The sequence below is a fragment of the Danio aesculapii genome, chromosome 4 (genome assembly GCF_903798145.1).
Source record: "Danio aesculapii chromosome 4, fDanAes4.1, whole genome shotgun sequence".
Lineage (NCBI taxonomy): Eukaryota > Metazoa > Chordata > Actinopteri > Cypriniformes > Danionidae > Danio > Danio aesculapii.
The window spans coordinates 52,873,478-52,886,495 of record NC_079438.1 but is presented as its reverse complement, the minus strand read 5'-3'; the positions used below and the strand labels follow the sequence as shown (position 1 = coordinate 52,886,495).

Here is a 13,018-nt window from a genome sequence, read left to right as displayed (position 1 = left end):
TCTCTCTCTTTTTCTCTCTCTCTTTTTCTCTCTCTCTCTTTTTCTCTCTCTCTCTCTCTCTCTCAGCCTCTAGTGCAGGTGTGTGTTTGGTTGATGAAAACAGTTTATTTGTTTTTCATCTGTCTGCACTGGTCAGGAACAAACACAGGAGGAAGCTGCACATGTAATGAGGTTATGATTGAAGAGCACATCCTGGCGCCGGATACAAAGAGCGGACTTTTTTTTTAGTAAATAACACCGCTCCAGAAATAATCTTGAAAAAAAGATGCAGTAATATGGAGTAATGATGTTGAAAAATCAGCTTTGAACGAGCAACTTCTGTCACTTCAAGTCCCTTTTCTCACAAAACACATACTGATTTATACATGTTTAGATAATTCATGTTTGTGCAATGCAGTCTTTGTAAAAGAGAATGAAAAAGCACTTCTAAAAAAAACGTATAAAATTAATCTTATACATTTTTGAATGGTTGCAAGAAAACTTTATAAATGATAAAACCAATCTTTTGGTTGATGCACGTTTAGTTCACGCATGCAGGAAACTCGACCAGCACACCACACAATATTCAATATCCATTTATAAATCAAAGGCTTGCACTTTCATTATTTTAAAAAAAGTCACATCTTTCAAATCATGTCCATTTGATCAGGAAATTCAAACAATAAATGGGGTTTTTCCACTGGTGTGGCATATCACTGTAGAGACAGCTCAGTTGAAACAGCAGATCCTCCTTTATTGCTAGTTAAACACCAAATTAGAGTGAACGAAAATCTAGTATATCATGTATTCACTCAATCAATGAATGATCTGCAGTAGGACATCATCAAAACAATGCCACAGATTTACATCAAGCAAGTGCTTTAGTGGTTTGTTTAGTTCAGTAGAGAAATTAAATCAAGAGGAATTTTCACCAAGCATCAGCCTATATGTTCATTACATTACATTACATCTCTTGTGGGTAATAAAAAACGAATTGGATAGTTTGGACTGAGTTGTACAGTTGAAGTCAGAATTATTAGCCCCCCTGAACTATTAGACCCCCAGTATATTTTTCTGTTTATCGGGGAGAAGGTTTTTTCAACACATTTCTAAACATAATCGTTTTAATAACTCATTTCTAATGAACTGATTTATTTTATCTTGATCCATGATGACAGTAAATAATATTTGACTAGATATTAAGATACTACTATTCAGCCTAAAGTGGCATTTAAAGGCTTAACTAGATTAAGTAGGTAAGTTAGGTTAATTAGGCAAGTGATTGTGTGATGATGGTCTGTTCTGGAGACAATTGGGAAAAAAAATGCTTAAGGGGCTAATAATTTTGACCTTTAAATGGTATTAAATAGATTAAAAACTGCTTTTATTCTAGCCTAAATAAAAAAATATATATATTATGGGAAATACTGTGAAAAAAATCATTTGGAAAATATTTGAAAAAGAATATATATATATATATATATATATATATATATATATATATATATATATATATATATATATATATATATATATATATATATATATATATATATATAAGAGGGCGAATAATATTGACTTCATTTACATGTTTAAACACTCACCTAAGCTGTCGGTTCTCTCGACTGTCGTAGATGAAGAAGAAAACCTCCAGTTCTTCGCCCAGGTTTGAGCTCATCAGACTCTTGAGATGCACAAACAGGTGATGTGTGCTGACCGGAGCCGGAGTTTCCTTCTTCCGGTGCCGATGCTCCATCTGTCCAATCAAATGCACGCTGATTATTAGATATTACAGAATAAAAAGGATTCATAATGCATGTAAATCTAAAGTCGGAGGCAAACGATTAGGTCTCATGTGAAGATCTTTTAAAAATATTTAACATCTTAATAACTTAACATTCATGCCTTCTTGATTGTTGGTGGTTTACCCTGTTGGGAAGAGGTAAAATGCATCAATTTTCTGTTGATCATCAGTTGAAAGCATTAAATCTTTAGATAGGTCTGTGCAAAAAAGGTTTCTGGTTTTTATAGAGAGTAAAAATAAAACACATGGATAGAAACATATGGATAGAAATATATGGTGTAAAACAGCAAACTATAGACCATTTCAGTGTGGTCATGTCAATGGCTCATGAACATTTCCTGCTTATTATCAAACTATTTCATAAATGTAACAAGTGTCAATTCAATCATAACTTAATGTTAAAACAGCTATCATAACATTATCAATATGTGGCTCTCTTTGGAATCTCGGAAGCTGTAGACCAGTAATGTCAAACTCAATTCCTGGAAGGGCCGCAGCCCTGCACAGCTTAGTTCCAGCCCTGCTTCAACACACTTACCTGTACGTTTCAAACAAGACTGACAGACTTGATTAGTTTGAACAGCTGTGTTTAATTAGGGTTGGAACTAAACTGTGCAGGGCTGCGGCTCTCCAGGAATTGAGTTTGACATCCCTGCTATTGACCTTATTCTTTAATGCGGAAGTGCACTCGTTTTAGCGATTGTTTTAGAACTTCCGATTCAGCTCCCTATGGGAGAAATGACTAGGAATAATGAACGTCAGAAAACGGTCAAACTACTTGCTCTACTAACAAAGTGTGTCCATGACTATACAGACAAAATAGAATAATATAATAAGAAAAGATCAGTTTGCAACATGAAGCAGCAGAACGAGCTGTTTTTAATGTCTAAAAATGAATGGAGATGAACTAGACCGGAAGTCTCCAGCCAAAAAGATTCAAATGGCTGCGCCCGCTCGTACGCGGAGGATAAGGTGAATAGACATTAAAAATGTAAAACATGAGATATGTTGGGACCATTGTTTTTGTTTACATTTCTCAAAATGGTCTATAGTGTGCGTGCATAAATACACTTCGTCACCTTAGAATTATAAGATCTGACATTTTTGTCAAAATTGAGTTATTGACATATTCTTATTAAAATCACAACTTATTTACATTATGGGATGTTTTTTTTATAAGTTGTTTAAATTTTAAGACTTTTTATTTAATAAACAAATGTTACACACATACTGTTTCCTATGGAATGCAAAAACTTTGAAGCTCAATGTCTCAAAATCATTCAGAATGCAGATAGAAACTTATAATTCCAAGGTGACGACTTACTATGCTTACCATATTCTGACTTGCTTATTTTAATTTTCGCAGACATATCAAGGTAAGTGTTTAAAAGTCTCTCTCACACACCCTATACTTCATATAACGCCATATAAAAGCCAGAAACAAAGCTGTTTTTGCATTGCAACTGATGATCAACAGTAAAAATGACAAATTTAGCCTCTTCCCAACAGGGAAAACCAGCAACAATTAAGAATGCACGATTATATGGCGCCATGGCTTTGCAATCAAAAAATGTCATTATAATGGAAGTCAATGGGGCCAAAACAGCCATGAACATAATGAAAGGGTAGTAAATTTGCCCAGAGTGTATTGAGTTTTTAAAAATTTGCTTAAAATATTTGTCAAAATAAGATTTGTTGCTAAAAATCATTCTATTTGCTGAAACACAGAGAAAATTGGAGTCAAATTAAGACTCGAAATCACCCCAGAGCAGATAAAAAAACAACCCCAACAGCACACAAGGGTTAAACAGCACTAGGCATTGACCTTAAAATGTAGAAAACTGCAGGTTTTTCTCCAATTTTGATCTCCACTGGTGACGGCATCAGAAATGCATTGGCTTTTCTCCTGAATTCCAGCAGCTCTGTGTTCACAGCACGACTTCTTTACAGCCGGCCAAATCGAATTTGTTTCAGTTAATATGCTCTTTTCTTTGCAATGGACCAACAGAGCAATGTCAAACTCACACACACACACACACAGACAAAATGCGCGCACACGCAATCATATATATCACTGCACACATGCTCATCTGAAGTGCACATCGGCTCTGCTGTTGTGCAACAAACACACTTCTCTCCAGAGAGCGCCTATTGGATCTATTGAAGCGCATGTGTCTGTGTTTGAGGACAGCGAGGTGTGAACAGGCGAGATGTGAAATATGAAAAGGCCAACGGGGGCACAGCATATGTGACAGTGTGTATGTGTGTGCACGTATGAGGACAGAGAAAGACCCTACTGAACACTTTCATTTAAAAACCATATTATAATGCATAACATTTCAATTAAACTGACGGCATGTAGCCTTTTCTCAGTGTTTCTCAGTCAATTAGAGCTGACTTCTGCAAGCGATTACTGAAATAAACAGCCAGCTATTATGACTAGGGTGCTCATTTTGAAAACAGTGTCAAGATAGTGTGCTATTTAGGCAGACTATAATTTTACCCACACTTTCTTGTGATAACGATAAGGAGGAACAAGGGAAATCTATAAGAAGAGCTTTCGTTTTGAAACGCATGAGCTAAAGTAATAATGCATGAGTTTAAGTACTTCAACTTCATCCACAAATTTGGTTTCAGACCTGTTTTATCAGGATATTTATTGTTGTCCACAACCCTTTCTGTTTTTAAATCGAGTCTTAAAACCTATTTTTACTCTTTGGCTTTTAATACCACGTGAGAGTCTTATGTCTGTTGTATTTGTCCTTTGTTTTAGATGGAGTGTGTGTGTAAAGCACTTTGGTAAGCATTTGTTGTTTTTAAAAAGTGCTTTATAAAAAAAAATAAAAGACTTGACAGTGACTTTACTTGTTTTATTAATCATTTGAGCTGTTTTTTTATCCTTTATATTTTCTGTTTTCAGAAAATATATTGAGTTTTATATCAATATATGAGAAAAATGAAAAGAATTATCAGAACTTTACCTAAAATCAAAACGTTTACACAATGTTTTGATCATTTTTCCTCTTTTGCATTGTTAGCATTATTATTTTTTTCTTTAAATTAAATAGAAAAATAACTTTTATTGAAATAAAATGTTATTTCTTACAGGTCACATTCATTTTTATATCAAATATTTTTATATATATTTACGATATTTTACTTTAACCTTAATAAACATGAATGAATTAACTTTAAAATAATGCCTTTGCCTGACAGCAAAGGAGGTTTGCTTGTTCGAGTCCCGGCTGGATCAGTTGGCATTGAGTTTGCATGCTCCGGTTTACCACGCAATCCAAAGACATGCGCTATAGGTGAATTGAATAAACCTAATTAGTCGTGGTGTATGTGTGATTGAGTGTGTATTTATGAGTCCCAGTACTGGTTTGCAGCTGGAAGGGCATCCGTTGTGTAAAACTTATGCTGGATAAGTTGGCAGTTCATTCTGCTGTGGTGACCCCTGATGAATAAAGGCACAAAGCCGAAGGAAAATGAACGAATAAATAACGCCTTTAGCAATAAAATAGTGGTATATACGATTAAACCTTTCATTTGCATCCACAAATTCAATTCTAACTGATAGTAGAACAATTTGTGTTAAAACTTAAATATTGCTTCATTCTAGAAAGTACATTGACAAAAGAAATTGTTCCTGGGTGCTTTTGAGAAATAATATTAGCTGAGGCTGAAATAGCAGAGGTTTAAATGGGAATGAATAGGCTAAAAAGATAAGCGCTGGAATTCACTAAAGACTTTATTCTGCGTTTGGCAGGCCAGATCAGATCATGAAAGGTTCTAGACATCTTAAACCCTTTACTTTCACATAAATAACTGTAAACAAAGACGACCTGTGCTCAGATCAAGAAAATATGGGGCAATAATTACCATGAACTACCAAACACAGAAACGAAAACGGAAAGAGAAAAACGTTGGGCAATGCAAAAAAATGTGTGTGTATGTGTGTGTGTGCGTGTGTGCGTGTATTACATGATCAAAACACAAATAATGTTTTAATATATAAATTAATAAAATGCATTTACCTTGTACATGTACCTTGATTGTGTAATGAAAATAAAATAATTTAAAAGTATTTATTCCCCTTCATAAGTTCTCATTTGACCATTTTAATAATAATAATAATAATAATAATAATAATAATAATAATAATAATAATAATAATAATAACACATATAAATACAAAAATTACACAAATACAGCATTTATAAATTACCAACTTAATCAAATAAAACCTTTATTAACCTACTATTTATTTTAGTTTAATGTTTTATGAAACTATTTGAAATATAAAAAGTAAATAAAAAAGTAAAAATGGCCACCAAAAAGGTGTTTATGTAAAATCCAAAATGTTTCAAGTGTTTGGAGTTTCAAATGGACAAAACATATAGTATATAGCCTTGATATATGCTCCCCAAAATATCAACTAACCATAATATTGTCAGTTGCCAGTGTGTATAGTCCAATATATCGTGCCTTCCTAATGATGGACTGTTTTCCAACTCCAGATCTCCCAGTTTCTTTCACACAAAATTGTGGTGACAAGCAATTCCTCAGCACTAATTAAGGTGTGTGTGTGTGTGTGTGTGGTGAGACTGTGGGGCCTGATTCACTTCCACACGATTTATCACAGTGAATCGGTCACATTTAATGAGCTCCGTAAACACACAGCAAACACTGCAACTCAATCACAGCCAAACTAGCACAAAACAACCCAAATAGATCAATAACAGTCAGCCAAAACCTCCTTTTCCAGCTTCAACTTTCTTATCTTCTCTACACTGGATACGTAGTTAACCCTTTATAGGGCACTCATTGAAAAAGCCCTGACGTGTTACTTGGAGTTACTACAAGACAAATTTTATCACTTATATTTGCATTTATGACTTATTTATAAATATTTGTAATCAGTCAGTGAAGTCACCATATACGGTTCTTCACCCAATACAGGGTTAAGTTGTTATGCTGATGATAAAATAAGCTACTTCCCTATATAACTTTAAATGGCTTAGCTCCTGTGTACTTAACTAATCTTTTGTTACACTAATAAATCAGACTGTTTAAGGTCGCAAAACTAAGGACAAGCAATACAGAGGATACCAATAACTAGGGCCAGACAGAATCAGCAGACAATTTTTGCTATTTCTGCAGAATTTAGCAAAAAATCTGTGAATTTATGCAGAATTATTTTGGGATTATTGTGACTAAAAACTTAATAAATGAAATAAAAAATAATAATAAGATGACACGGTGGTGCAGTAGGTAGCGCTGTCACCTCACAGCAAGAAGGTTGCTGGTTTGAGCCTTATTAAAAAATAATAATAACACCTTTTTAACTTATTTAATGTTTACAATGCAAATCCGATTAGATCCACTTCTTTGGTAAACAAAGCAAGTCTCTCATATATCTACTAAAAGACAGAGAATATTACTTTACAAACTGTATTGTAAATAAATCATATGAACATTTTCATATTAGTATATAATTAAGATTACTGAAATTAATTTAAAAAATGTAATAAATATCAATGTACACACAATTACACAAGTAAATAGGCTCAATGTGTGGGCCTAGTAATAACCAACAAATAAAGCAGGAGCATGTTTACACTTCACTCTAAAGCTCAGATATATTCATATTATATCCTTCAGCTTAGTCCCTGATTAATCAGGAGATGCCACAGCGGAATGAACCACCAATTACTCAGGCATTTGGTTTACTTTGGTTTTATGCGGCTGATCCCCTTCCAACTGCAGGATATATTCATATATGTAAAACGCAATAAATCAATACAAATACAAATAAAACATCAACACTTCACATTACCAAGACAACATAACTTGTCATAAATCTGTCATAAACATGATTGTCATGAGGCTAATATTAATGATTTTTTTGTTTCTGATCTCTCTCTCCAGTGGAACAAAGAGTTTGTCATTAAAATTCCTTATTAAAAGTGTCAATACTCTGTCAAAGAATTGTAAAACATCATTATTATTTAATGACATTTTAATGACAAATTTAATTTGTACCACTGTAGTCGAGGAAAAATATTGATGATGCTTTTGTAAAATGAATTACAATTATTCTGACGAGCAGGAAAAGTAATGAAAATGTGCTGAAAAATAGCAAAACATGTAGAAAATGGATAAAACCCATGATATTTGTGATAGTAGAGATAAACTAAATTCTGATAAATAGAAACTAAAATATAAAGAGACAAACAAAAGTATCTGATATTCCATGACTTGGACAAAAACAAACTAAATTCAATGTATAGAATAGATCTTACAAAATTCCATAATACTCCAGAAATTCCGAGACCAGCTCTTAATTATGAAGTAGAAACATGCTTTGTTTCAGTAAGTCTCATTTAAAACAATATGCATCATGAAAAAGTGCAATACAAATAAACGTGAATTGAATTGCATTGAACCGTTGGCAAAAGCATGTGCGTATCCGCAATATAAACCCCAGACAGGCTGCAGCAACAGAGTCCCGTCTGCCAGCGGAGGGTTATTACATTACATTACACTGTATGGGACACTTCAGGTCACGTTCAGCACCGTATAACTCAATTATATCACAGCAGAGAGACTCCCCGCTGTCAACAAACCCTCCGGCCAGCAAGCAAACTTCAACATCCATGACCACTGTAATTTTCGGCAGCATATCTTGTCGGTGAGGTTGAGAATTACTGTCATTTTCCCCAAGGGGGCTGTTACTGGAGCTGACGGGAGGCTTTTATCGCGGGCCTCTCGCGTTTAATGGAAAGGATAAACCGAGGGAGGAATGTTTCGTGCAAAAACGTACCAGACGGTAGAGTTCGGTGATGCTGATTTCATCCGGATCCACCATGCTGAACTCTCTCCTGGGTACCAGATCCAAACCCAGCTGCCTGAGAAAGCACAGAAACGCATGATAGCATCAATGGACTGTGTTTGATATACTGCACAAGACAAATAAATGTAGAATTTAAATAATTAAATGTCTTTATTTATCTCTTAATGCCATATCGGCTATATTCACGACAAAACCGATACTAAATATACAATATATAACATGCAATCATACAGTTTTCTTAATAAACATTCATTGTACAAAAAAAATACAAACAAGAAGTTATATACAATCTTTTAATTTGATTACTGATTTTTAGATTATTTTCAAAATGATAATTATTTCTTTCATTTACAAAAGGATTCCCTTCATATACGTTGTGTCTACATGCATCCCTTTCCATTTGTCATTTACATACAGATTCAAAGCAGGTTTAACATCCTTACCTGCTTGATCTGCACGTTCATTTCCAATGAATCCCATAAATAAATGTCTAGTAACTGTTATGTCAAGTGGATTTTGAGATTAACATCACAGAATTATAAAACAAGTAAAGACAAAGTATATTTTTGCTTTTTATTAATGGAAAGGATAAAAACTCATGAAAGATATTAAGGTCACAAACAGATACCTGGGGCCATTTTTATGCTAATAGAATTAACGGATTAAGAAATTACATACTACGTGATGAAAATGAAGCCTAGAGCTATATGTCAAGCTTAATTATTTATTAATGCCTCATAAGTAGCAATGGCTACATTAATGCCAAAATCAGCAGTATAAACACTGCGTACTATTTTATTTTTATTTTTTAACTCACAAATTTGAACATATAAAAAGTTACAATTTTATATGTACTGCGTATGTACTAAATATGTATTTTGCATGCAAGATAGAACATCCATTCTGAATAAAAACATTGTCAATGTCAATTGTGATAAAATAACCGACATCATAATAATATTTAACAATCAAGAAACGACTGCATAATTAACAAACTGACTTCCTCTTAAAAAAAGAACATTAACGAATATTCATGAAATATGACCTGATTGTCAGGATGTTTTATCCTTCCTTCCTTCCTTCCTTCCTATCTTCCTTCCTTCCTTCCTTCCTTCCTTCCTTCCTTCCTTCCTTCCGCTCTGATTACTTTAATTACTAAACTTTTATTTAAAACAGCATAATGATATATACATTTTTTTAATTACACTTACAACAAAAAAAGTATAATTTTATTAGGATTATAAATTTTATATTAGAGGAATTATTCTGAAATGCGAGTGCAACTTCGGGGGAATTAAGGCTTGACTGTCAGAAAAACACATTTTATAATGGAACATTTTTAAAACCAGACTTCCATTTTCCCAAGTATCAAAATATAATTAGAACTTGTTAATATCACATACTGAGATTCAGCTAGGGCTGCAAAATATATCCTTTAATACACATACATACATGCATACATGCATACATACATACGTACGTACGTACGTACATACATGCATGCATGCATACATACATACATACATACATACATACATACATACATACATACATACATACATACATGCATACATACATACATACATACATACATACATACATACATACATACATACATAGAGTCTGGATTAATTTTTATCATTTCGCAAGTGTTTGAGGCCTGTGAATGTGTGAAGGTTTTAAAAGCATTTAGGTATAAGAAATTGTACCATTTGTAACTTTGACAAATTAATAACAATTATTTTTATTGAATTGTTTATAAAACAAAGACTATGCAGCATTATTTTACATTTAATTAATAAGTTACTGTATACTTGAATACAGTTTGACTTCTTGGAAAACAATAAAACGGTGTTTATTTAATTTGCATCTTTTTCTTTATTGAATTTATCTTTGCTTGCAGATTGTTACTTATATTTTATGCATATACATTATCATACAGAATCATCCTAATCAATCTAAAATAATAAATTCTTTCCAAATAGTTATTTAACACATCTAGTGAAATTGTATTCATATTATAATATATATTGCAGAATAAAAAATTATGCAATGTTAGATTTTTCCAATATCGTGCAGCCCTAGATTCAGCCCATCAATACTCACTCGTTTCCCCAGTCCAGACGGGCCGTGATGTGCTGTTTGACGTCCCGCATGCGGTCATGAGTCAAGTGTCCCACCAGAACCTGCCGCCTGAGGTCCAAAATCTCATTCATCACGTGCCACAGTCTATTAAACAAATCCCCTTCGTTCTTCTAGAGAAGTAAACAACAGTGAAGCAAAAATAAACTTCATTTCTGTTGAGCACGTGAACACAATCACAATCAGCTTTCACAATCAGTGTGTCTAAGAACGCATTCAACAGCGCTCAAATGTTAGCAGGAAATGGATGTTTTTTAAAATTTCAGTATCGAATTCCAGTATCGTGACAACCCTACTTCCCAAATAGATCTATTGAAGCCATCTGGTGAAACTCGTATTCATATCACAATATAATCGCAGAAAAACTAAATATCACAATGTCAGATTTTTCCAATATTGCACTGTCAATCTTGTACAGCATCTATTTATCCTAGTTTAGCATTTACTAATGCATTATTAAAATCTAAAGCACTTTTAAAAGTTATTTAACCTCTTAAGGCCCAAGTTGTTTTTTACATGCATTTTTTATTTCTCTTTGCTATTTGGGCTTATTAGAACCTTATTAAAATAAAAACCTAAGTATCATCTTTTGATACGATGTACTTTTAGAGAAAAATGATGTCCATATATGTGGACTCGTGGTCTGAATTTACATTGAACACTTTTTCCTGACTTTTTTTAATGCATTTTTAACAGAAATGGGTTTTTTTTTTAACTTGCTTTGACTATCAGAGAGTAAAAATTAAAAAAAAATTCCCATTTTGGACAGTTAAAAATAGTGTTTGGGACATTTCATATGCTGCAAAACAGTTGCAGGATGACACTGTATGTCTGTAACAAAATATAAAACATTCAAAGTATTTTTAAATAGCCACTTGAGAGCCAAAATGTGCTGTCCACATATGTGACCACTCAAGCCCTAGGAGGTTAATGAACTGCGAGTGGACAAGTACTAACAACGAACAACCTGATTATCATTTTCAATTTAAAAAAATTAACAAACACTGTAATAAATGTATCCATCCCTATTTGTTTGTATTATTGCAATGCATTACTAAAGTTGCTATAGCATTCACAATGAAATTCATTGCACTACCACTGAAAAATAATGACCAGGTGTAAAAATAATTCAATAATAGTTTCCCCTCAAGCAACAACAGCTCAAGTACAAATAATATATTCCGCCCAGCAGCGTCTGTGCATCCAGGGTTCACAAAACCAGCGTCTGGCTGTGGGCGGATTTCTGCCGTCTTTGCCCAAACAGTATTTACCACAAAGAGCTGCTTCCACATGGCGCCCCAGTCCCTCAAGGTGGACGTCATCTCCGTAATGACAGAGTCTTCGCTCGGCACCACCGTCTCGAACTGCCTGCGAGTCGAATGTGGGCGACACACAGTGTAAAAAGATATGTGATACACCTCGCCTGGTTCTGTGCTTGCTTTACTGTTTGCTAATCAAAGGAAAAAAGCAGATGTGGCTTCCTTCTGTTCGCCCATCGTTATATTCAGTTCGCATGGAGTTTTTACAGATATCAGTGGGCCAACAAAACATAATATCATCTCCATGTGCCAACAAAATATCATCTCCATAATGATGGGGAATGTGATAGGAAACGCATAGTCTATATTTGAAAATGATGTAGGTGTTCAATGCGTAGGTGTGTTTATTCCTTCAGTACAACATTAAATTCTAGTTTTTGTGCTTCGTTAAATGCAAGTCAATAGACACAGATGCTTAGAGTTTTTAATGAATAAATAAATACACAGGCAAGGCAAAAAAAAGGCCCTGTGGCTCCTGACAGTACACTGAGATCTTATTAAAAGATTGTTCAGTGCACAAAAATGAATATTATTTATGGCTTTAATGGCAAAAGCTGTGGAGTAAAGTTAATAACAATGAAAATAAATGTTCAGTTTCATACACAGATTGATTGTTTCGCCTTCAGAAGACTTCATAGGTAATTTTTTTGTCTGTTTACATAGTTTTAACTCTCAAAGCACTGCTAATTTGCTTGTTTAAACTACTTAATTAAATGGTTTGAACACAATTTTTACAGTTTTTTTGGGACAACTTAATTGTATTAAGTTCAATCCATCATAACTTGCAAACTTAATCGGTTTGCATCGGGACAACATAATAAAATTGTGTAGAACTAAGCATTTTTACAGTGTATTTTAATAAATCACCACAATTTCAGCAAAAAATCTTTAATGCACTACTAAAAAAAGTCTCCCACA

General features: G+C 33.6%; 1 protein-coding gene across 4 annotated transcripts in view; it reads right to left on the bottom strand.

Moving 5' to 3' along the window:
* The window catches only part of dock4b (dedicator of cytokinesis 4b), a 173,987-nt gene that overhangs the window by 109,994 nt on the left and 50,975 nt on the right, over nucleotides 1-13,018 (bottom strand). For all 4 annotated transcript variants that reach the window (XM_056456057.1, XM_056456060.1, XM_056456058.1 and 1 more), the window contains exons 5-8: nucleotides 12,053-12,149; nucleotides 10,746-10,894; nucleotides 8,610-8,694; nucleotides 1,584-1,735 (exon numbers count right to left, since the gene is read on the bottom strand). In XM_056456057.1, coding sequence (XP_056312032.1) covers nucleotides 1,584-1,735; nucleotides 8,610-8,694; nucleotides 10,746-10,894; nucleotides 12,053-12,149 — 483 coding nt within the window. The remainder of the gene's footprint in view (nucleotides 1-1,583; nucleotides 1,736-8,609; nucleotides 8,695-10,745; nucleotides 10,895-12,052; nucleotides 12,150-13,018) is intronic.